Source organism: Strongylocentrotus purpuratus, unplaced genomic scaffold, assembly GCF_000002235.5.
Source record: "Strongylocentrotus purpuratus isolate Spur 01 unplaced genomic scaffold, Spur_5.0 spur5_scaffold_20, whole genome shotgun sequence".
In the NCBI taxonomy this organism is placed as follows: Eukaryota; Metazoa; Echinodermata; class Echinoidea; order Camarodonta; family Strongylocentrotidae; genus Strongylocentrotus; species Strongylocentrotus purpuratus.
This window is the reverse complement of record NW_022145606.1, coordinates 39,744,707-39,767,853: the sequence shown is the minus strand read 5'-3', so window position 1 is coordinate 39,767,853 and position 23,147 is coordinate 39,744,707. Positions and strand designations below refer to the sequence as shown.

General features: G+C 39.6%; 2 protein-coding genes across 5 annotated transcripts; both read left to right on the top strand.

The window, feature by feature from the left end:
• The first annotated feature begins 880 nt into the window (after positions 1 to 880).
• On the top strand, positions 881 to 8,258 carry LOC582619 (splicing regulatory glutamine/lysine-rich protein 1). 2 transcript variants are annotated; one of them, XM_782563.5, is made up of 7 exons: positions 881 to 1,009; positions 2,998 to 3,055; positions 3,285 to 3,388; positions 4,588 to 4,676; positions 5,394 to 5,494; positions 5,930 to 6,072; positions 6,551 to 8,258. In XM_782563.5, exons 1-7 carry the CDS (start codon positions 968 to 970, stop codon positions 7,520 to 7,522), a joined length of 1,509 nt encoding a protein of 502 aa, XP_787656.4. In that variant the 5' UTR covers positions 881 to 967; the 3' UTR covers positions 7,523 to 8,258. The 2 variants fall into 2 exon arrangements, with proteins under 2 accessions (XP_787656.4, XP_011666386.2); XM_011668084.2 differs by lacking the exons at positions 881 to 1,009; positions 2,998 to 3,055; positions 3,285 to 3,388; positions 4,588 to 4,676 and adding an exon at positions 4,732 to 5,029.
• A 7,593-nt stretch (positions 8,259 to 15,851) lies between these two features.
• On the top strand, positions 15,852 to 21,519 carry LOC756421 (integrator complex subunit 12). 3 transcript variants are annotated; one of them, XM_030993348.1, is made up of 5 exons: positions 15,852 to 15,894; positions 16,735 to 16,895; positions 18,615 to 18,707; positions 19,460 to 19,609; positions 20,781 to 21,518. In XM_030993348.1, exons 1-5 carry the CDS (start codon positions 15,870 to 15,872, stop codon positions 21,192 to 21,194), a joined length of 843 nt encoding a protein of 280 aa, XP_030849208.1. In that variant the 5' UTR covers positions 15,852 to 15,869; the 3' UTR covers positions 21,195 to 21,518. The 3 variants fall into 3 exon arrangements, with proteins under 3 accessions (XP_030849208.1, XP_030849207.1, XP_030849209.1); XM_030993347.1 differs by lacking the exon at positions 15,852 to 15,894 and adding an exon at positions 16,010 to 16,055 and having other exon boundaries at positions 20,781 to 21,517; XM_030993349.1 differs by lacking the exons at positions 15,852 to 15,894; positions 16,735 to 16,895 and adding an exon at positions 16,970 to 17,072 and having other exon boundaries at positions 20,781 to 21,519.
• The last annotated feature ends 1,628 nt before the right edge of the window (positions 21,520 to 23,147 follow it).

Here is a 23,147-nt window from a genome sequence, read left to right as displayed (position 1 = left end):
TGATTGCATTCATGAAGCATGACATGTTGTATAATTTTATTTCTGTCTATTTTGTTGTGCTTGTATGTTTTATATATAAACTATGTCTATATGTTACAGGATAATGATCACGTAGCAGATGAGATTGTCAAAGTGTTGATGACAAAAATTGTGTGGATATCGAGAATGAAATAAAGCTTCATTATAACGAAATATTTGTATACAAATGTTGAATTAGTTTGTCTTGCATTAGCAACTTCATTGAAGGCAGTTGCAAAAAGAAAGAAAACAAAATAATTGGATTTGTTTAATTTTATAGTTTTGTTATAGAGAAACCTTTTTTTAAAGCAGATGAATAATAAATCAAAAATTGGTTGTTGAACCTGGTTAGAGATGAGAGAGATAGAAAGAGAGAGAGAGAGAGAGAGAGAGAGAGAGAGGGGGGTGTTGAAGAAAGGATTATATATACATTTATATCTTTATAGAGAGAGAGAGAGTGGGGGGGGGGGGGTCGAATAAACAGATATATATATAGAGAGAGAGAGAGAGAGAGAGAGAGAGAGAGAGAGAGAGAGAGCAGAATAGTATTAAATGTAGACCCTGAAACTGAAAGAGAATATATCACGTGTTAGGAGATAAAACATTATAGATCTATGTATCACATTAACACACCATTTTTGGTGTTGATGATAGGTACACTTTTAAACACTTCTTGCCCCATCTATCTGGACCCTCCGATTCTGCACAGACTTAATGTGCGGCCATGACGTTTATTAATCATAGAAGGCAATAAATGCCAATAAAAACATCCTCTCCTTAACGTCCAACCGGCCACCTCTACTCCCCCACGCCACACACACCCTGGGTGATGAGTGAGCAAACCTATTTTGCATTTTTTATTTCTAGTTCGAAGACACCATCACCTCTTATGTTGAGGTTTGGCTTAAGCGTGAATTAAACTCTTGTAATTCAAGAAGAATCCAGCGAAATGGCAGCGTTCCCAGCATTGTACAATATTTACAAAGGGGAGGTAAGTGGCAGTCAATCATATTTTCAAATTTTCGATGTCATTTAAATTCTACATTTGAGGCCAACCGTCTTATAGCTTGCCGTTTGTCATCGAATTTGAGCAGCTGAGCTGAGCCGAGCTGAGCCGAGCTGAGCGGAGTGAGAGCGGAGCAGTGTCCGTATAAACGGCCGCAGTCCAACGTGTCGGTCGCCGACGCGATGCGATGCGATGTTGGCCGTGCGTAGCTAGGCGTTGCCCTCGCCGTCGGCGTCGCACATGTACATTCGTGGTCATCGAGCTCAGTTATCCTTATCTGCTTAAGCCTTTATTAATAAGGGTGTAGACCTAACCGGTAGGGGCGCTGGTCCGAGAATGAGGATCATCTGCATGAAACGACGATATCCTGGTAAACGTGAACAAATCCCTTCCTTAATAAAAATTAATGGTCGTCCACATTTTTGTGGACGTTTTCTTTCTTCAGCGCTCTGTGGGTTTTCGGGTTCTTTTATCTGCGCGCAGGCAATGTGGAAAACGGATTCCGCGTAATGGGTTGCCCCGTCTTCTCGAGGATTTGGCGCTCATAACGTAAGTCTCTGTACAAAGTCAACGTGAAATGCGTTAAAAAAAATCATCACAGAATATTTTTTTTGCACCGCCAACGTGCAGATTAGAAATAAAATTCGTCTGCGAAAATGCGGACAATCCTTGTTTTTGGACCAGCGCCCGGCCCAACTGGTACTGGTGTCTGAACGATTTCAATTTTCAATTTGGGATCGTTTTTCACCATTTTAGTTTGATAGTCTAGACCTATTTGAATAAAAAATGTAATCAGAATAATATATTTCAAATTTCAAGTCTCATCGATGTTTCTATCAAAAGATACAGCCCCTCCAAAAACGTGGCAATATTCATACGGCTTTGCTCAGAATCAACGAAAAAGACGTACACGCAGAGTTATGTTGTTTTGCTAAATTTAGCCAAACAGCTGTATTGCGCGATATGCAAGCGTATACATAGCATACGCATGTTATGTGCAACTTGCATCTAGAGCCACATTGTCACCGCATTGACTATATGGCTAGCCTTTCACACAATAATTCCGGAAGTGAACACACGTTATAAGTCAATGGCAATATCGCGGAGACAGCGTTGTGCGAACGGCTAGCCATACTTTCATTCACTATAATATGGGTTTCGTTCGTACGCGGAGATGTGTTACGCGATGTAACCATGGTTTGGACTGAGCGGAGCGCACGCCTCCCTAATTAGCTGATCCAACAAATAGGGGGAAGGGTATTTTTAAACTAATCCTTTGTGATCCCTGGGGGCTAGCGAAAAAATAAGCGCATAGATATGTTCCTTAGGACTGGGACTACTTATCGATCGGGCCTGCATATCTCAAAAGTGTCAAACCTCAGAGTTAGCCAGGACACAATGTTTAAATCGCTGTTTTGACAAATATATTTTTAGAATTCCAAGATGCAACCCCTTTTGGAAATATGGGGATTCACCTGCTCTTTCATTTGACACCTCATTTATTGAGTATGACCTTCAGGATCACAAAGAATAAAGGTTTGAATCTCGATTTGAAAAAAAAAAAATTGACCAATTTTGCATGGTCGCGCAATGCACATAGACTGCATAGGGATTCGTGCAATCTCTATGGGAAGAATTTTAGAACACAACATTGGGTGCGCGATCAGACACCCTACTGGTACACTGACAAGACTAGACTATGTATCTTTCTCGAGGTCTGACTCTTGCAAGCAATGCCTCCTGTTCATACCAAACAATCCAGGATATACATGTAACACGCTTTCAAAACATGTACAGCCTACAGGTATGACAAACTTTTGTTCATAGCAGACTTTTACAATACCGGGTAAATGACAATCTTCTGAGTGTTTTTGTAGTACCTTTTAATACACTATTAAAATTAACAATTTTATGCAATTCCCTATCATAAGTCAGTATTTATTTTATTACTTTTTTTTCTTCATATACTATAGGTAGCTTCGATACAGTCATATGGCGCTTTTGTGAAACTAGATGGCTACAAGAAAAATGGTGAGTTGTAATCTTCTTACGCAGGTTATTCTTACACTGCAACTTTGTGTCGGGTTTGTTGTTGATGAATATTGAGGTAACCTGTCCTCCTTTATTAAAGGGGGGGGGGGATCACTATTAAATTAAGGGGTAGACAGAGGCCCATTATCTTGAAGATTCTGCCCACCGTCCTCTCCCCCTACTTCTTTCTCTTTCTCTAAATTTGTTTAATTTGCCTTCTTTTTGTCAGGCCTTGTTCACAAGAGTCAGATCTCTCGGACCAAGCGCGTGGAGGACGTCTCTGAGGTTCTCTCCGTGGGTGACATCGTCTGGTCAAAGGTCATATCTCTGGGGGTGAGTTCATTGATCTTTCACAAAGATCCTAAGTTGAACTTATCTCTAAGTTGGACTTTACAATTATGGAAAGCTGCTGGCATATATGAAAATATTTTGTAAAAGTTATTTTAAAAGGCATAAAATGTGGATTCGGGCGCACGCGTGTGTTAAGTTAGCGACTGTAATCTTAGTTTACGGTCGCTAACTGAAAACATGTGCGCGCCCGCACCTCACGGTATGCAATTGTATTGTGCTGCAGTATGCCGTGAATCCTGTGAGAAAGTGCATAGTCTAGATCTAGACTCTATTAAAGTCCAAGTCTTTGTTTTTAGGAAAAATACTCTGAAAAAGATAAGAAAATTGACACGAAACAGGTAGCAAACATATTGATTTTTAAATCATAACCTTTATTTGGACTTTTGATGAATATTTACCTCATTTTGGGTATGTTTTAGTAGGGTATCTCCACTTTGGAGTTACAGGTCAAAGTTTGGATAGACTTCTGAACTAGCGCCATATTTTCTAGTATCAACTTTATCAAGGAGATTTCATGTTCTTGACGTGGAATTTATAACAAGTCTAAAATACTTGAATTTTTGCTTTTGAATATATTTTATTTTAAGGCTACAAATGGCTCTCCATAATTTTTAAGTCCAACTTAGAGTTAAGTTCAACTAAGGATCTTTGTGAATCACCCCCCCCCCCCCAAGTCTTAATGTGCCCCTCCATGTTACTACTAGTCCTTGGTTTCCCTTCTGGTCTGGTAACTTCTATTTTTCCCTTCCAAATATCTTTCAAGAGACTCTGATGTCTTTTAATGTGGCGAAAGTACTTTGCCTTTCTTTCTTTAACCATTCCTCTCAGAATATGTTGTTTAAGCCCTGCCATTCGCAGAATTTCTCTGTTACTTTTCATATATGTCATTCTCATCATTCTCCTGGGGGGCGTTTCACATAGCCTTTTTTCAATGACAAATGACAAAAATGAATGACAAATCTGCTGTTGACCAATCAGAAGCAAGGATTTCTGTAGCTTATAACAAAAACTGTCATTTGTCACTGATAACTAGTTTTGTGAAACACCCCCCCAACCAACCAATTTTCAATTGTTGTGATTTGATTTTCCATATTCTTTATTGATATCTGTGTTTCTGCTCCTTTCAATAGAACAGACTGCCATTCATTAAAGATTTATTATTACTCCCGTTTTGTTTTTAGGAGGATGAAGAGATGAAGATCTCATTGTCCATGAAGGTCGTCAACCAGGATAACGGACAAGACTTGGATCCAAACATGGTCCAGACAAAGTAAGTAGGCCTACCACCTCTACAGTCTTTGGTCCTAGATATATGTCCACTGTCCAGTATTTCAAACATGGTCCAGACAGAGTAAGTACCACCTGTACAGTCTTTGGTCCTAGATATATGTCCAGTATTCCAAACATGGTCCAGACAGAGTAAGTACCACCTGTACAGTCTTTGGTCCTAGATATATGTCCAGTATTCCAAACATGGTCCAGACAAAGTAAGTACCCCCTCTACAGTCTGTGGTCCTTGATATATGTCCAGTATTCCAAACATGGTCCAGACAGAGTAAGTACCACCTGTACAGTCTTTGGTCCTAGATATATGTCCAGTATTCCAAACATGGTCCAGACAAAGTAAGTACCACCTCTACAGTCGTTGGTCCTAGATCTATGTACAGTATTCCAAACATGGTCCAGACAAAGTAAGTACCACCTCATATACCTCTTATTACCAATCATGTGACAGAATATGTTTTTACTAATACGTGATAATATGAATTTTGCCGGGAAACACTATTCTTCACAAATTGATAAATTTAGTAAATTATCAAATCGATCAGGCCTGCTGGATAGATATCGCGTAGTCCTTTGTTCTTTACACTTCCGAAGTCAAATTTTGCATTTGGTGAACTATTTTTTGCAGACCCAACAGATTTGTCTTATGCAGAGTTAACTGTATTTTGATTGAATTCCAATCTTTTATTCTTTTTTATACCAGACAAGAGGAACAGAGGAGAAAGAAAGGAAGCTACGTTCCCAAACCAAAGATAGAACTTGGAGCTGTTCTTAACACCACTTGCAGGAAATGCGGTACAGTAGGTAAGCTAGTAGTGGGTGTTCTTACTGTCCCCAATAGGCTATTTTTGTAATGTAACCAAATTTAATGCATACCGTAATTAACGTATAAACCGCCCTCGTGTATTAACCGCACCCCTCTTTTTCGCCCTAAATAAAAAAATAAAATAAAAAAAAAATCTGCTGATAACCAATCAGAAGCAAGGATTTCAGTAGCTTATAACAAAAAAACTGTCATTCATCACTCACGACAAGGTTTGTGAAACGCCCCCCAGATGAACCCCTGGGCCCTGTTTCACAAAACCTTTTTCCAATGACTAATGACAAAATTAAGTGACAAATCTGCTGGTAACCAATCAGAAGCAAGGATTTCAGTAGCTTATAACAAAAACTGTCATTCATCACTCATGACAAGTTTTGTGAAATGAACCCCTGCTGTGATTGAACATCTTATTACAGGTCACCTCTCCAAAGATTGTTTCTACTCCCCTGGCGAGAAGACGTACGACCTTATACCGGACATCGATGTAAGCATGCTATCACACAAGCAAGATATGACTCAGTCCAAGGAAAAGGGTCACAAACAAAAGAAAAAGAAAAAGGTAATTCAAGGTATTTTTAGTGTTTCATTGTCAATGACAAGTGGGTTAAGTTAAAAGATAAGATTGGAAGTTTCCACTTTAAGAAGTAGCATGTGTTCAGGAATTTGACATTACAATGTTGTTACCATTCATGAAGAATCAAGAAGATTTTACAACACAATTACATCTTAATACACAATTACATCTTAATACCAAAACCAAAAATGACCTTAGTTCTATTTTGATATCACTATATATTTAGTAGAATGTATAATGTAAATGTGATAAAAAAAAAATCTTAACAAATATTTGTGATCAGGCAATTTAGCTGGTTCTATTTCTTTGTATTCCTTTTTTTAAAGCCATGATGTAACAAAGTTTCATTTCCTTGATAATAACAAATTTCCACCATAATAAGAAGGTCATTTTTTTATTTTTTGGAATGGAGTTGAAGCGTATAGCAGATTAAACAGATATCTAATTTTTCTTTTCTCGATAGAAAATCAAAAGGGTTTCCTCTACTGATGATTCTAATTCCGATGACCAGAGGGGTCGACGAGGAAGGGAGGAGAAAGCGAAAAAGAAGAAACATAAGAAGAAGATCTCATCTTCAGCAAGTGAGAGCTTGGATGAGGAAAGCAGTGCAGAGGAACGTAGGAAGCGAAAGAGAAAGAAGGATAAGAAGAAAAAGAAGAGGGAGAGAAGGGATACCCCCTCATCAGACAGTGATAGTGATGATAGCTATGAGAACTCTAAGAAAAGCAAGAAGCGTTCAAGAAGCAAAGTAGAGAGAGAAAAAAGCAAGGATAGAAGAATGAAAGATTCTTCAAAGGAGAAAAGGGAAAGTGATAGAGAGAAGAGGAGGCATCAACATGGAAGCAGTGATGCGGATGCTCCCCATCATAGAAGCAGAGAAGATAGAAAGAAAGATTCTTCAAAGGAGAAAAGGGAAAGTGATAGAGAGAAGAGGAGACATCAACATGGAAGCAGTGATGATGATACTCCCCATCATCGAAGCAGAGAGGATAGGAAACATGAGAGTAGGACTCATGTAATCGGAAGGAGGAATAGTGAAAAGGAAAGGACCTTTGATAGACAGAAGGAAAGAAGCAGCAGGGATGAATATCGTCATCCCAAGGCAGGGAAAGAAAGTTCAGATAGAAGGAAAGATAACGGAATGGAAGATTCAAGGAAGAAGAAGAGAAGAGACAGCGATAAGCGGAGAAGAAGTAGCAGCGAAGAAAGTGATGTAAATGAGAAAAGGCACCAAAGAACAGATCATAATGACTCACTGATTGAGAGAAGAGATTATGATAGACAGAAGAGGAGAAGTGAAAAAGAAGAAGTAGAAAATGACAGAGATGATGGTTACCATAAGCATCACAGCAGGAAGGAAAGAGATGGGGAAAGAAGCGATAGAAAGAATGTTAGAATGAAAGATTCAAGGAAGGAGTCATCTTGTGATAGATGATAAGGTATATCCCTTTGTTTCCAAGCAAAATAAAATGTTTCCGCTCTCAAAGCAGTGACTTTAAAGATGTCTATGCTTGGTTATATAGTCATACGTGAGGTAGGCGACTTGGCGATCACTACATACATGTAACACTGAGCCAACAGGTATTACGCTCCGGTGCGAATGTCCGTGTGCTGCCCTCTGTATACCCACGAATGAGCAACTTTAAAAGTTTTGATACATGCATGTAATTGAACTTCTGGGAGAAATGTCATTAAATTGTTGTGGATACATCTGCAGACTGGGGATCAAATGGTCAGGAGTTGGAGTTCTTCAACGGCACTAAAGTCCTTTAGCCAGACATTAATGATTAATCTACATTTGCCACTCTCCACCCGGTTGTTATATGCGTACCAGTAGGAAGGAATTGCTTGAATGCTGTGAGCACCTTGCATGGTGGAATGGATATGTGCGCTACATTTATGACAATATCCAATAATAACAATATTATTATTTGTTGTATTATTATTGTTATTATTATTGTACCTTTATTATACCTGCCTACATTTGGTCCTCTTCCATTCTCTCGCTCTGTAGGCATCCTTGTCATACAAAGCTGATATTGTGTAATCTACCCCATTAAAGCTGTTATGACTAAGTGTTACTATCACCATATCCTCTCTGTAAATTGATTTGTAAATGTCCACCTTAAAATATAAAAAAAATGATAATAAAATGCTTAATTTCAATTCAATTTCAATTTCAATTGTATTTTTTGTTTATTATAACAAGCTTAATGTGGTGTGTCAATGTATTCATACAAATGTTTTTATGTGTTTTTGATATTGCAGTCTTTGCAGTAATTGCTTTTGAAGAGGGAGGATAGGGGGAGGGAAAGGGAGAAAAGGATGTAGGAAAAGGATACATCTCCATGTCTACATAATACAGTAATGTCCTTTGACAAGGCATTCATCTACATTTGCCACTCCATGCCCAGGATAGAAATGGGGACCTGGTAGGATGGTGAAAGCCTTTGGCCCGAGTTCACAAGGGAGGGTTGTCGACAAACCTAGGGTTATGTGCGTCATATGACGAGCTCCGACACACGTTTTTTACAAACCTGGTTTGTCAAAACGAGTCATATGACGCACATAAACCTAGGTTTATCGACAAACCTCCTTTGTGAATTTGGGCCTCTGTGTTAGTAATTGCCCACAGTGACCTATGGTAGAAATATTCCTCAGGGAGTGGAGATGGTGCTCATTGTGCATGAATGATAACAGGGATATTAGTATCTGGAAAGTGCTCGGTGACTGTATTTTTGTGTTAGGCGCAATATAAATCCAGATTATAATACAGTACTGGAGAAAAAATATGTGCATACTCAACTTAAGTATGCTAATGAAAAAGATTGTAACCTCTATAATCTTGACATTTATTTAATGGTGCAGATGGAATTCTGCTCTGCCTTTAAATAATTTATTTATGTCTCTCCGTAATTGGATAAAAGGTAGAATATAATCGGAAGCTGCAAAGATGTTAACATTTCTACTCAAAAGAATCGCTTGATGAGGCAATCATCATAACATTACACAATGTTCAATTCCACTCAAAGAATTTCATTTAGAATATAACAAAATAAGGTAGAATTTTGTCAGTAAAGCAGAACAATTATGTTACAATCCCAAGAAAACAAGGTGAAACTAGATTGGTGAAACAAAGTTATGATAATTCACAGAGACTCTGTTAAAGATAATGAGGAAAACTGGGATTCTGGTGCAATGAAACTAGTAGCATATAATCAGTATCATTCAACATTTTGAGGTTCCGCTAAATACCTGTTGATTCAGAGCCCTAAAATATATTAGATGAGTAACAAAACAGGGGGGTGTTTCACAAAGATCCTAAGTAGAACTTAACACTAAGTTGGACTTAAAAATTATGGACAGCCATTGGAGCCTTAAAATGAAATACATTCAAAAGCAGAAATTCAAGTATTTTCTACTTTTTATAAATTCCACATCCAGAACGTGAAATCTTTCATGATAATAGAAAATATGAATGATTTGAATCAACATGTTATGCCTTTTAAAATAACTTTTACAAAATATTTTCAATGATGCTAATTAATGGCTTTCCATAACTTTTAAGTCCAACTTAGAGATAAGTTCAACTTAGGATCTTTGTGAAACACCCCCCAGGAGTAAAAAAAGACATTTTCCACCCCTGCATCCCTATTTCTTGCATGACCATATTGAGTTTGATGCCAGGAATTTAAATCTTTACCAGTTCAACAACAACAAAATATCCTTTTCTATAAAAAATTGGCAATACATGTATTTTAAACTTTTTGACAAAGATCCTACTCAGATAATGCTTTATATAGATGCATTACAATTTATTATTTCATCATAACAATGTAGTAATGAATGAAAAATATTATTGTTGCCATTATAGTAAACAGAGCAGAGAAGAGGTAAGGGTTTTAACAACGGAACCTCAGTATTAAGAGCTCCAATATAACAAGGTGATTTTGCTGGTCCCAGCTCTTTATATTCTTATGTTTTTTTTACGCCGATATAACAAGATTCCTGATATAACAAGGTAATTTCTTTGGTTATAATGAGTTTCCATGTTTGAACATGTACATCCATTAATAAGGAAATGAGAGGCCGTGTTGGCTTGCTTGTTGATGTGTTTGTGTTTGTGTGCGTATATGCATGTGTGTGTGAGGGGAGGAGGTTGGAAAATGTGGTGAGAGAGAGAGACAGAGAGAGAGGAAGTGAGAGAATGTACGTGTGTTCGCCCATTTGGGATTACAAATTATACAGACATGAGGCTTTATAGGTTTATCTCCATAACCCCTATCTCTCTCTCTCTCTCTCTCTCTCTCCCTCTCTCTCAATCTCTCTCTCTCTCTCTCTCTCTCTCTTTCTCTCGATCTAGTTTCCCCCACCCCCTGCTATATAATATTCCTCTCTTCTTTCTCTTTCACTTCAATCCTCCTTAAAAGAGGTACCAAGACTAGAACAGATTTTGAAATGGAAAACCAAGGATCTTTGATATACTTTCGTTTATTATTTGCCTATTTGAAGCCCCTTTATTTTTGCACGCTAAGTACCAAAGTGTTGTCTAGATTCATCCGCAGATGAAGTTTAAGTTTCTCTTTTTCTTGGGAATAAAAGCTGGTTATATATTGCTTAGCATCTTTTTCTTGGTACGTATGACATATTTGCTAATTTTCAGAATAAACCATTATTTTATCCTCAAGTTTCTACGAGAGGATTCACTGTAGACCTCTAGATCTACACCCGGTTGTTTTTATCCTTTATTTGATGTACAGTCCCGTTAGTTTAAAATTGTGTACCGTACACGTACTAAGCTACGTATAGTTCGATTGATAGTGCTACTGCACCGCGGCAAGCGCAAGGCGATCGCTAGACCGAAAGCTTCAGTCTCTATAATCGTCGGTTGTTCCACTGAGACTACGTCTGGCTCCACTAGACCTCCGGTTATAGAGACTGAACGATCGCCTATACCATCGTATGTTGAAGATATCACGGCTAGATTTTAGCTGTAGTGTTAGGCCCCTCCCACAAACATGACAAACTTGCCACGGCCATATTGTTATGGTTATGCCCCCAAAATCCCCCAAAATGTCATTTTACCTCGTGTAGACTAGATCTATATCCAATTTTAATTAGGCCTAGTCTAGGCTATAATACATTGGTTCCACTTACTAACTTGATTGAAATAGAGTCTAGGCCTAATCCGTTTAATGGTCCCTTTTAATTTAAGGAAATTATGGGTCAAAATCGACATCCATGTTGAAAATCTTGCAAGCCGTGTTAAACTCTCGCTGCCGTCAATCTCATCCCTTCTAGTCTACGCGGAAGGCAAAATGATTATGAAGGAAAAATTGTGATAACGCCATTACGAACGTGTAGATGGCGCACAGTTTTTTCAACATGGATGTCGATGTCGCTAAAATCTAGCCGTGATATCTTCAACATACGATGGTATAGGCGACCGTTCAGTCTCTATAACCGGAGGTCTAGTGGAGCCAGACGTAGTCTCAGTGGAACAACCGACGATTTATAGAGACTGAAGCTTTCGGTCTAGGCGATCGCTAGCTAGCTCGCTAGCCAATGCAATGCCAACACGGGCGGGCGGGCAATCTCGGACTGGCGCGCGTTATGCCTAGATCTATGCCATGCGTTAGAGTTCTAACGGAGGATTAGGCGCAAAGCAAAGCAAAGCCAAAGAGTAAAACTGAAACTAAGGCCAAAGATGAAAGAAAACTGAATAGGCCCTAGTATCTAGATCTGCAGGGGCCCGTTCCTAGAAACCGTTGTAAGTCTAACTTCTTGACTATCCCATTGAAACGTGTGTTATAGAATTAAAATGCGTTTCAATGGGATAGTCAAGAAGTTAGACTTATGACGGTTTCTAGGAACGGGGCCCTGGGGGTGTGCGCCGCGCCAGGGTGTCGTTTCATGAATTTGATGGAACCAACTGCACACTTTTTCGGCCACCTCCTAGCTACGGAGATGTCAGGAAGTGGATAAACTATTTCACATCCACCATTTTCACCAACTCTGGTCATGCTCAAAATATCACAACACATGACACACTTGCCGTTGCTTGCCGATTGGGCTTGACATGGCATCACATGAGATCGGGTAATTTATGATCCGAAGCCCACTCTTCTTTAATCTTATTTCTTTCTGTCTTTTTCTTAGTTTGACTAGAGATAATTATTTCTCTTTTACTCTCTTCTCCTTGTAATTTAGCATTTACACTTTAAAACAAACTAAATAGGCCTACCCCTTGTAAATTTGATGCTTTTTGTTTTTTTCATAACTCAAGAAAGAAGATGGATTGGTTGAATTAGGGCTTTCGTTGAATACTTTTAGATGTAAGCTTTACTACTTCACATTCTCAAGAAACATAAATTGAGACAAATTGATTGTTCACATACTTAAAAAATTACAAAACATGGTAAGGGAATAAATCAGGTAAAAAATACTTTAAAAATTTCGGGGGCTACTTTTCAAGCTTGCTTGCATGAAAATAACACTCTTTAATTTGTTTTGCATTAAACTCTTTTATGTCTTTTATGACTTTCAGGGGCTCTTTTGGGCATTTTGGGGGCTAATTTGCCACGAGCCCCCATGTATTTTTTCACTGGAATGTATAATTTAGTGTATTTCTCTTTCACTCTCTGCCAGTCTCTGGTTAGATCCGAAGGAAATGGCGAGTATAGAACTGGACCCGCTGTTCATGAAGGCCCTGGCCCTTCTGCGGTCTAAGAGTAAAGACTCAACGGACCTGCTGAAACAGATGCTGGATGATGTCCTTGGCAAGACCACTGGAAAGGTAATGTGACCCCGAGCACACATAGGAGCATCACTATCCTGGCTGTGTAGTAAAAGCTGTGCTTTTGATTCTCAACATTTCAAACACCACTGTACAAAACTCAACTGATTTCACTCAAAATCGGTACTTTAGTGACAATTGATGACACCTAAATAGCAGTAAAATAATTTTTTTCAACTTACTGAAGTTAAAAAGAATAATTTAAAACTTTAAATTATAAGTCTACTGTCAAACTTTGCTTACAGCCGCATCGGCATGATTGTGTGCAGTCTATGCAATATTGTGTGGTGTGTGTATTTTTGTATAGATCTAATAATACCTGCCTCATAGCAAGTATGCAGTGCTAGAGGTCAATACGCATTGACTCTCTTTGCTTTGCTGGAGTGACCCCAAGGGGCGTGTGTCTCATCAAGGTCTGTGCATCATCCGTGTACACACACAAAAAAGGGAGCTGTTAGATGGTTCCTATGTAGATGGTATCAAAACTACCCTAGACTTTGGTCCTTGTTGAGGTTGCTTTTCAGAAAGTGATTTGCTTTGATGATGTACTGTGCTCATTGTCAACCCCCCCCCCCCTCCCACCCTGTCCCCCAGAACGTAACTGATTGGTGCAATTATTGCAAGATCTGGGCCCTGTTTCATCAAACTTGCAATCAATAACAAGTTACAAGCTACTGTATAAGCTACTGAAATCATGGCATCTGATTGGCTGAGAGCAAATTTGTCATAGAAATTTAGCATTTGTTTGATATAGATAACAAGTTTTATGAAACGGGGCCCCTGGGTTACTCCATTGGCTTGAGATTTCATCTGTAATCAGCTGATTTTTATGTACTGTACGTACCCTGTAGAACTTTGCTGTAATGCTGTCATATTTTATGCTACGGTCAAAAAGGTTCGTACAAACGATAATTTCGTACGAATCTCCGTTTTTCCATTGTCTTCCCGAATTTCCATTGTCTGAAAATCGTTCGTACGGCGTTCGTAGCAGTTCGTAATGGCATTTGTGACCGAGGCTTAACATACGACATAGGTATTGAACTTTTACATGAACTTGAAGATGAAGACTTTTGAGCATTTTAATTCTGGGGCCCATTTCTAGAAACTGTTGTAAGTCTTAAGGTCTTAAGGTCTTGGATGTCCCCAAAAAACACAAGTTTATAGAATTAACATCCATGCATTTGAATGAGACGTTCACAAACAAAAGCTTGCAAGGATTTTGAGAATCTGTCCTGAGATAATTTGTAGAGATTTCATTTTTTTCTGTTTGTATATATATGTTCATGTAGCTGAGCAGTAAGCCTGCGTCTCCATCTGTGCCTGCATCAAGGCCTGAGGTACCAGCCAAGAAGACTACTGTCAAGAGACCTGCTGAAAAGGTAATAATAATGGTGGTGGTGGTGGTGGTGGTGGTGGTGGTGATAATCGTGGTGGTGGTGGTAATGATGGTGGTGATGATGATGATGGTGATGATGGTGGTGGTAATGATGGTGGAGATGATGATGATGGTGATGATGGTGGTGGTAGTGGTGGTGGTAATGATGGTGGTGGTGGTGGTGGTGGTGGTGGTGGTGGTGGTGATGGTGGTGGTGGTGGTGGTGGTGGTACTGATGATGATGATGGTGGTGGTGGTGATGGTGATAAAGAAGATGACGATGAGACTAATAATGGTGGTGGTGATGATGATGATGAAGGTGATGATACTAATAAATGTGGTGATGATGGTGATGGTGAGGGTGATGGTGATGATGGTGGTGATGAATGATGATGATTGTGATAAAGATAATATCCCGTCACTGATATTGACAACCCACAACTGATGTCATATGCAAACCATTATTAGTTTTAAAGCCCATCCGCACTAGTTTGACATGGAGGGATTAGACCTCCCTGCAAGGTCAGTGGCAGGTGGTTATCTCATCAAATCAGTTCTCAATTAACATAAGAAAAGAGGGATCCTGGGGGACCAACAGGCATCGCTTAGGCATTGTTAGCTGTATAGAGGGAGCAAGTAGCTATAAGTAGTGCAGTAGGGCTTTAAATAGCTACATGTATGGTTGATATACAGGGCTCAAATTATTTTTTGTCCATGGGGGCTCTTCCAAAAAAAAGGTGCTCTTTTTTTAATACAAATTTCCATTGAATTGGTGGTACCTATGATACTCCTAAATTCTTTGCTATTTCATCATTATCGGCATTATTTCCCACTTACAACTTTACACGTTATAACATGCAGCTAACAGTCGCCTCCTTGCCGACTGGTTTCCTTTTACTAAACTTTCACAACAAAAAAACTTCTCCAGGATCACCTCTATCTAGCTCCAGCAGATATGGGGCAGCAGCATGCACACCAGTATACTACCAGCGCAGCTAGTATAGCCAGTGCTGACGGCCTCGGTCTGTGAACTCCCGTTGTTTGTATCTGTTATACTGGGAGATATAGCGCAATCTTGCGGCCAAAAAACGTTCATTTGTTTACAATATGGCAGCCTCTAGACACCGAAAAATTTGAGCGAGAAATACTGCACGCTAACGTAATTTCCATAGTTCCATTTCATTGGTTTAATGTTTGAAAGTTGAAGCTCAATATTGTGTGAAAGTTATAACAGAAAAGATAATCTTTATTTTATAATTCCATGGGCCGATTTTTGATTTTACAATTATGAAGCTCACAGGGGCAAATCGCCCTCTGCCCCTGTGTATGATGAGCCTTGTTGATATATGAAAGAATAATAATTACCATGATTATCATCACTTCTGTATATTATTACAGTCCAGTTTTGGAGCGGCTCTGTCCACTGGGGATTCAGGCATTGCCGCCAAGAAACCAAAGATAGAACCAGAGGTCCGTCAGTCGAGAATTCAACCACGAAAACCTGTCATCGATGACGACGATGATGATGATGATGACGACGACGATGATCAGGGTGAGGAGGAGGATGATGATGATACAGAAGAAGAGCAGACAGAGGAGAAAGAAGAGAAGATGAGCGAGAGCAGCGGGGAAGAAGGTAAGAAAGAAGGAGAGAGACACAGAGAGAAGAGAAGAAATAGAATGCAAGTTAGTAGGCCTACAGTGGAGGGAAAGGAGAGAAAGGTTGTGGAGGGGGATGATGATAAAGAAGACGAGAGGAGAAAGAAGAGAAGATGAGTGAGAGCAGCGGGGAAGAAGGTAACAAAGAAGGAGAGAGAAACAGAGAGAGGAGAAGAAATAGAATGCAAGTTAGTACAGTGGAGGGAAAGGAGAAAAAGGTTGTGGAGGGGGATGATGATGATAAAGAAGATGAACAGAGAGAGGAGAAAGAAGAGAAGATGAGCCAGAGCAGCAGGGACGAAGGTATGAAAGAAGGAGAGAGACACAGAGGGAAGAGAAGAAATAGAATGCAAGTCAGTACAGAGGAGGGAATTAAAGGAGAGAAATAAGGAGGAAAGAGAAAAATAAGTGGTTGGGTAATAGATACTTGAAGGAGTTGAGAGGAAGGTAGGAGGAAGGTAGGAAAGAAGGAGAGAAGAGAAGGAAGAGGAGCAAGAGCAGACAAGTCAGAGCAGTGATGAGAGAGTCAAGAAAGAAGGAATGAAGAAGAGAAGGCATGAAGTGAAATCATTTGTAATACTACAGTCGAACCTGCTTTAGTGACCACCTGGTCAAAAATGGTTTCCCTTGAAAATGGTTTCTAAAACATTCTAAATGAACCTGTATTTAAAGACCACCTGCCTATAAAGACCACTTTTCTTGTCTCCCTTGGGTGATCTTTATAGACAGGTTTCACATGTACATGTTGTTGGAAGTTTATTGATCAGTGACATAGTTGCGGGTGAACAATTCAACTTGGATTTCCTTCTCCTTTCAGACGATGAGCCAGAGTTTGGGAAGGAGGAAGAGAAGCCAGGAGCCGCGGCAGATGATGATGAGATGTGGTTAGGTCTAGCTTGTGTCGTCTGTAAAGATTTGGAAATATCTGCTGGAAACACGCTGATTGAATGCCAGGAGTGCCATAATCTATATCATCAGGTTAGTAGTCATGACGATGATACCGGTGATGGTGGTGGTGATGATGATGATGATGATGATGATGATGATGATGATGAGATGTGGTTATGTCTAGCTTGTGTCGTCTGTAAAGATTTGGAAATATCTGCTGGAAACACACTGATTGAATGCCAGGAATGCCATAATCTATATCATCAGGTTAGTAGTCATGACGACGATACTGGTGATGGTGGTGATGATGATGATGGTGATGGTGATGATGATGATGATATGATATGATGATGAGATGTGGTTAGGTCTAGCTTGTGTCGTCTGTAAAGATTTGGAAATATCTGCTGGAAACACACTGATTGAAGGCCAGGAATGCCGTAATCTATAACATCAGGTTAGTAGTCATGACAACAATACTGGTGATGGTGGTGATGATGATGATCGATGGTGATGATGATCACGACGACGATGATGATGAAGATGATGATGATGATGATGATGATGATGATGATGGTGGTGGTGGTGGTGGTGGTGGAGATGATGATGATGATGGTGGTGGTGGTGGTGGTGGTGGTGGTGGTGGTGGTGATGATGATGATGATGATGATGATGATGATGGTGATGGTGGTGGTGATGATGATGATGATGATGATGATGATGGTGGTGGTGGTGGTGGTGGTGGTGGTGGTGATGATGATGATAATGATGATGATGATGATGGTGGTGGTGGTGGTGGTGATGATGATGATGATGATGGTGGTGGTGGTGGTGGTGGTGATGGTGGTGGTGGTGGTGGTGGTGGTGGTGATGATGATGGTGGTTGTGGTGGTGGTGGTGATGATGGTGGTGGTGGTGGTGGTGATGATGGTGGTGGTGGTGGTGGTGGTGGTGCTGATGATGGTGGTGGTGGTGGTGGTGGTGATGATAATGATGATGATGATGATGATGATGATGATGGTTGGGGTGATGATAATGATGATGGTGATGATGGTGATGGTGGTGGTGATGATGATGATGATGATGATGGTGAAGATGGTGATGATGGTGATGATGATGATGATGATGAGATGTGGTTGGGCCTAGCTTGTGTCGTCTGTAAGGATTTCAAAATATCAGCTGGAAACACTCTGATTGAATGCCAGGAATATTAATGCCATAATCTATATCATCAAGTAAGTAGTCATGACGATGATACTGATGATGATGGTGGTGATTGTGGTGGAGATAGTGGTTGTGGTGATGGTAAAGATGATGATAGTGATGATGCTGATAACTCTGTTCCTGATGAACATCATGTAGATGTTGATGATGGCAAAGAAGATGTTTATGATGTTGATGATAACCATGCTGATGGTGGTGATTATGTTCTTCTTGAAGTTGATGGTGATGACGATGGTGATAAGAAAGCATATGTTTATTAACTTTATTACGATGACAATGTTGACAAATAATTATCAAGTAAATAATTACTACAGTGACTATATTAGCAACTTTGAGACTAAATTTGATACAGATAAATGATGATAATGAACATTTTCATTACCCTTTTAATGATTTATTATTCGTTTATGTAATTTTGTATGTTAGTTTTTTTACGTATGTTTGTATAATACATATTTTTGTATTTACATGTATGTATTTTATATATTTCTTTATTTTGTTTATTGAATCTATTGCAGTTACTATCTTGTTAATTTATTTATTTATTGGTGTATTTGTTTATTTGTTGATATTTGTGTAATTTTGCAGAAATGCCACACCCCTCCTGTAACCGACACAGACCCCAATGATCCCAGACTGGTCTGGTACTGTGCCCAATGTAAACGCAACATGAAGAAAATGGTAAGAACAGTCCCACTTACGTTTCATCAAAATTTCCTTGCAATCTGATAGACAATGTTTCATCTCTCCTTTTAGCTTTTCCTTTATGAGTTATTCTCCTTCTCCTCTCGCTCTCTTCTTCTCATCCTCTCACTCTCTCCTTTTTCTCCTCTCGCTCTCTCCTTCTCCTCTTGCTCTCTCCTCCTCCTTCTCCTCTTTCTCCTTCTCCCCCTCTCGCTCTCTCCTTCTTCTCCTCCTCTTACTCTCTCCTTCTCCTTTTCTCCTTCTCTTTCTCCTTCTCCTCTTGCTCTTTCTTCTTCTCCTCTTGCTCTCTCCTTCTCCTCTTTCTCTTTCTCCTTCTCTCGCTCTCTCTCTCCTCCTCTTTCTCCTTCTCCTCAGAATCTAGGGTTTGATATCCTGATGTTTGTTATGATGAGGATGCAATGATGCATGTAGTAGAACCTTAGTAAAGCCTACTACATGCATCTTTATCATAGTGAACCTTTATTGATGCCCTGGGTCATGTTTTTTTTTCTTCAAAAGTCTTGCATTTTCACTGATATTAATTAATTATTGTTAACTTATATATCCATTTTAACTATATTATGATTGTAAAAGAATGTGCAGTTTGGCTATCTGGCCATGAATGATTTCTCATCGATAAACCACTTTAAATACAATAAATAGATATCTCTCAATTCAATTCAATTTCAATTTATTTATGTTTCCAACAAAACATTACAAATCAATTATCCTTGATCTCCTTCTTTCAGGTTGCAAAGAAACCGGCCAACCTTCCGGAGACGGTGATCACGACCGGTTCCTCATCCTCCTCCTCATCGTCATCATCGTCGGCGAAAGACCAGGAGAAAAACCAGGATCAGACGTCTCCCATGAACCTATTCAGGAGAGCTGATCCTAAGGTGATTTTACTGAAAGCCCAATGCACTACTTATAGCTACTTGCACCTTCTATATACATGTAGCAAACAATGCCTAATCGGTGACCATTGATCCCCCGTGGTCCCCTTTTTCTTATGTTAAATGAGAGCTGATTTGATGAGATAACCAGCTGTCAGTGACCACGCAGGGAGGTCTAATTTCCACCTGGCCAAACTAGTGCAGATAGGCTTCAATATTCAGTAAGGTGGAATTCACAGTGGCATCTAGCGACACCAGTGTTCTGTTGAATTCATGTAATGCATCATGGGAAAAAGTCAACATCGTATCAGCTGTGGCTAGGCTTGTTATATACCTTGGCCCAGGAGACAAGGGAATGTTAATCATACTTTTTTCGGGGGATGATTTGAATAGCTCAATCGAGAAAAAATTGCACTGATTAAAGAAATTATTGACCCTACTCACGACAAGCTGACCATTACAGTCACTTTTGATCAAGGGTTATATATATTCAATCGTTATTATCAGCAAAGGATATTAGATGCTACCTTTCTATGTAAAAAAAACTCTCTGATGCTAGAGAATGTGGTCACATTGAGCCCCATCAATAACAATATGGTCATTTTGGTCACCTTTTGGTCAAACATGACCATTTCTATTGATTTGTTGTCTAAAATCAGGCCAAATTTTCAGTCAGAATCAATTGATTGGATCTAATTGCCCTATTTGTCTGCTGTTGCTCAAAATGGTTCTCTGTTGAGGTTGGAGGAAAGATTTCCTTTTGCGACAGCCACCTTAAATATAACCCTACCCCTATTTTATCATGGGTACCTGGTAGGAATTTTTATTCCTTGAAATGCTAGAGCACTGTATGGCAGCCGTGCTAAATCCAGGGTAATAATCAGGAGCGCCAGGAGGGTCAAATCTGACTGACATTAGCGCTATACAAGAACCCATTATTATTATTATTATTATTATGTTTTATATATCATCATATCATTAGATATATCATTCTAAGCTGTATCGATATTTTTTTCTTCAATTTGTTTGGCTGTCGCAAAAGAAAATCTTCCCAGGTTGGATTTCCCGTAATAAAGATATTGCAGGTCCCACAGAAAGAGCAGTATTAATATCAATAAAGCTAGCCTGTCTTGATAAGACCATTTGTTATCATTTTATTTCTCCCGATGTCCAGCCTTCACCAACATCCACCAGCAGTGCCCAGCAGCCATTTGGGGGTCTAGCCAGCTACGCCGCTAATCTGACCAATCGACAGCATTCCTCGTCCTCCAAATCCTCCTCCTCTGGCACCAGTCGTATCATAACCAGCACTGGAGCCAAAATAGCGCCCTCTTCCATCACCAGTCGCAGCTCCAGCACCTCGGGCACGTCAACGACGATGAGTGGGAAGGCCCTGAAGCCGCAGAGCGTGCAGCGGTCGACGTCCGTGTCGCAGTCGGGCAAATGGCCGAACGCGCCCTCCGCTTCATCGGCCCCGGCGAAGGCAATGTCGAGCAGCTCGGCATCGGGGAAGGCACTGCCGCAGACAAGTACAGCCTCTGCCATGAAGAGACTTCATATGATGAAAAAGAAAGCTTCAAAGCGATGAACGTGTTGGCTGTTGTTGCGACCAGTTCAAACCGGTAGATACCAGTTGAAAATCCTTACTGGTTTTAACTGGATTTTCGACCTGGGTGACGATAATGTGTCACTATAGTATAGACAACTGTGTGATGGCAAAGAAAGCTTCAAAGCGATGAACGTGTCGGCTGTTGTTGCGACCAGTTCAAACCAGTAGATACCAGTTGGAAATCCTTACAGGTTTCAAGTGGTATCAACTGGAATTTTGACCTGGGTGAAAAAAAATGTGAAAATGCTACAAGAATTATGTTATCATAAAATAAAATACTACAAATATAATCCATGTACCAGGATTTCTAGTTCTGATATTTCTGTGGTGTGATTTTTTATGTTATAGATAGTGGCTCTTTGCTCTTATTTCTCACTTTCATTTTCCGCCAGATTCACTACGCGTGCAAAGAGAGTGATAAAGCTTTTAGACCAACATATTCAGGCCTGATAAAAGCCCAGTTTAAATTCGGTTTCCCAATTTTTTTATTTTTTCCCATTTTTTCCCCGGTTTTGTTTTCCTTCCCGATATTTTTTCCTGATTTTCAAGTTTTTTAAATATCTTTTTTTACCCGATTTGTTTTCTTCCTTTTTTTTCTTCCCGATTCACTCCCGATTTCCCTGATCTTTCCCTTATTTTCGTTATTTTTCCTTATTTTTCCCTATTATTCCCCAATTTTTCTTACTCAAAAGGGTGGAAATGTTGTTAGATGCCATTTTTCCCCCCGAATCCTCTTCTTTTTTCTTTTTTTACTCAAGGGGGGCGTGGTTGGGGGAAAAAATAAAAACCTATTTTTTTTTTGGTACTGACTATCACTCCTGCATATTCCTTGCTGTTTCATGGAAATATGTTTCCACCTCGACTCCTTTAGCCCATTGCCTACTGGAACCGGATGTTCTATGTATAATAGTATAATAATAATAATAATAAACCGTTTTTTATATAGCGCTCAATACACCGATCCAATGATGTGCCTAAGCGCTTTACAGATATATTATTACCCCGGTCATCGGATTCAGGCTTACCCGCACACAATGTGTGCACATTTTCCACTCCCTGGGGAGCATTAAGCCTATGGGGATTAGAGTACTCAGTAGTCAACGGGTTAGCGATAAAAATTGCAACCCACGTTGCATCTGGGCAATAGGGATCAGTGGACAGAATCCTCAGATATTCAGCTTATTGAGAAAGGGGACAGAGATAATAGTTGAGTCGGGATATTGATAATTCAAATTCGATGTTACCGCCACCCACAAGACTAATTAATGAATTTCTCTCTGTCTGTAAACCCTTACCACATAACTTAATCTTTGTCTCTTCCTCCCACTCTCCCTCTCTCGATCGTTTTCATATATTTTATATTATTGGTCTCTTTACCCCTTTTTTTATCCCCTATTTCTCTCACTTCTCTCCCTCCCATACACTCTCTCTGTTGATCATTTTCATATATACAGGTATAATCTTATTTTTTTTCTCTTTCACTTCCTCTCTTTTTTCCAACTCTTTCTTTCACTGCTCTCCCTTCCTTTCTCTCTCTCCTTCCCTCAATCCCTTTCTTTTCCTCAACCTCTCTCTCTCCCAATCTTATTTCTGTGTTTCAAGGGCAATCGTTTTCATATATTATAATCTTAATCTCTTTCTTCCCCTTCCTCTCCCTTGTTTCAAACTCTTTCTTTCACTCCTCTCCATTCCTCTCTCTCCTTCCCTCAATCCCTTTCTTTTCCTCAACCTCTCTCTCTCCTAATCTTATTTCTGTGTTTTAAGGGCGATCGTTTTCATATATTATAATCTTAATCTCTTTCTCCTCCCCTTCCTCTTCCTCTCTCTTGTTTCCAACTCTTTCTTTCACTCCTCTCCATTCCTCTCTCTCCTTCCCTCAATCCCTTTCTTTTCCTCCATCTCTCTCTCTCTCCCAATCTTATTTCTGTGTTT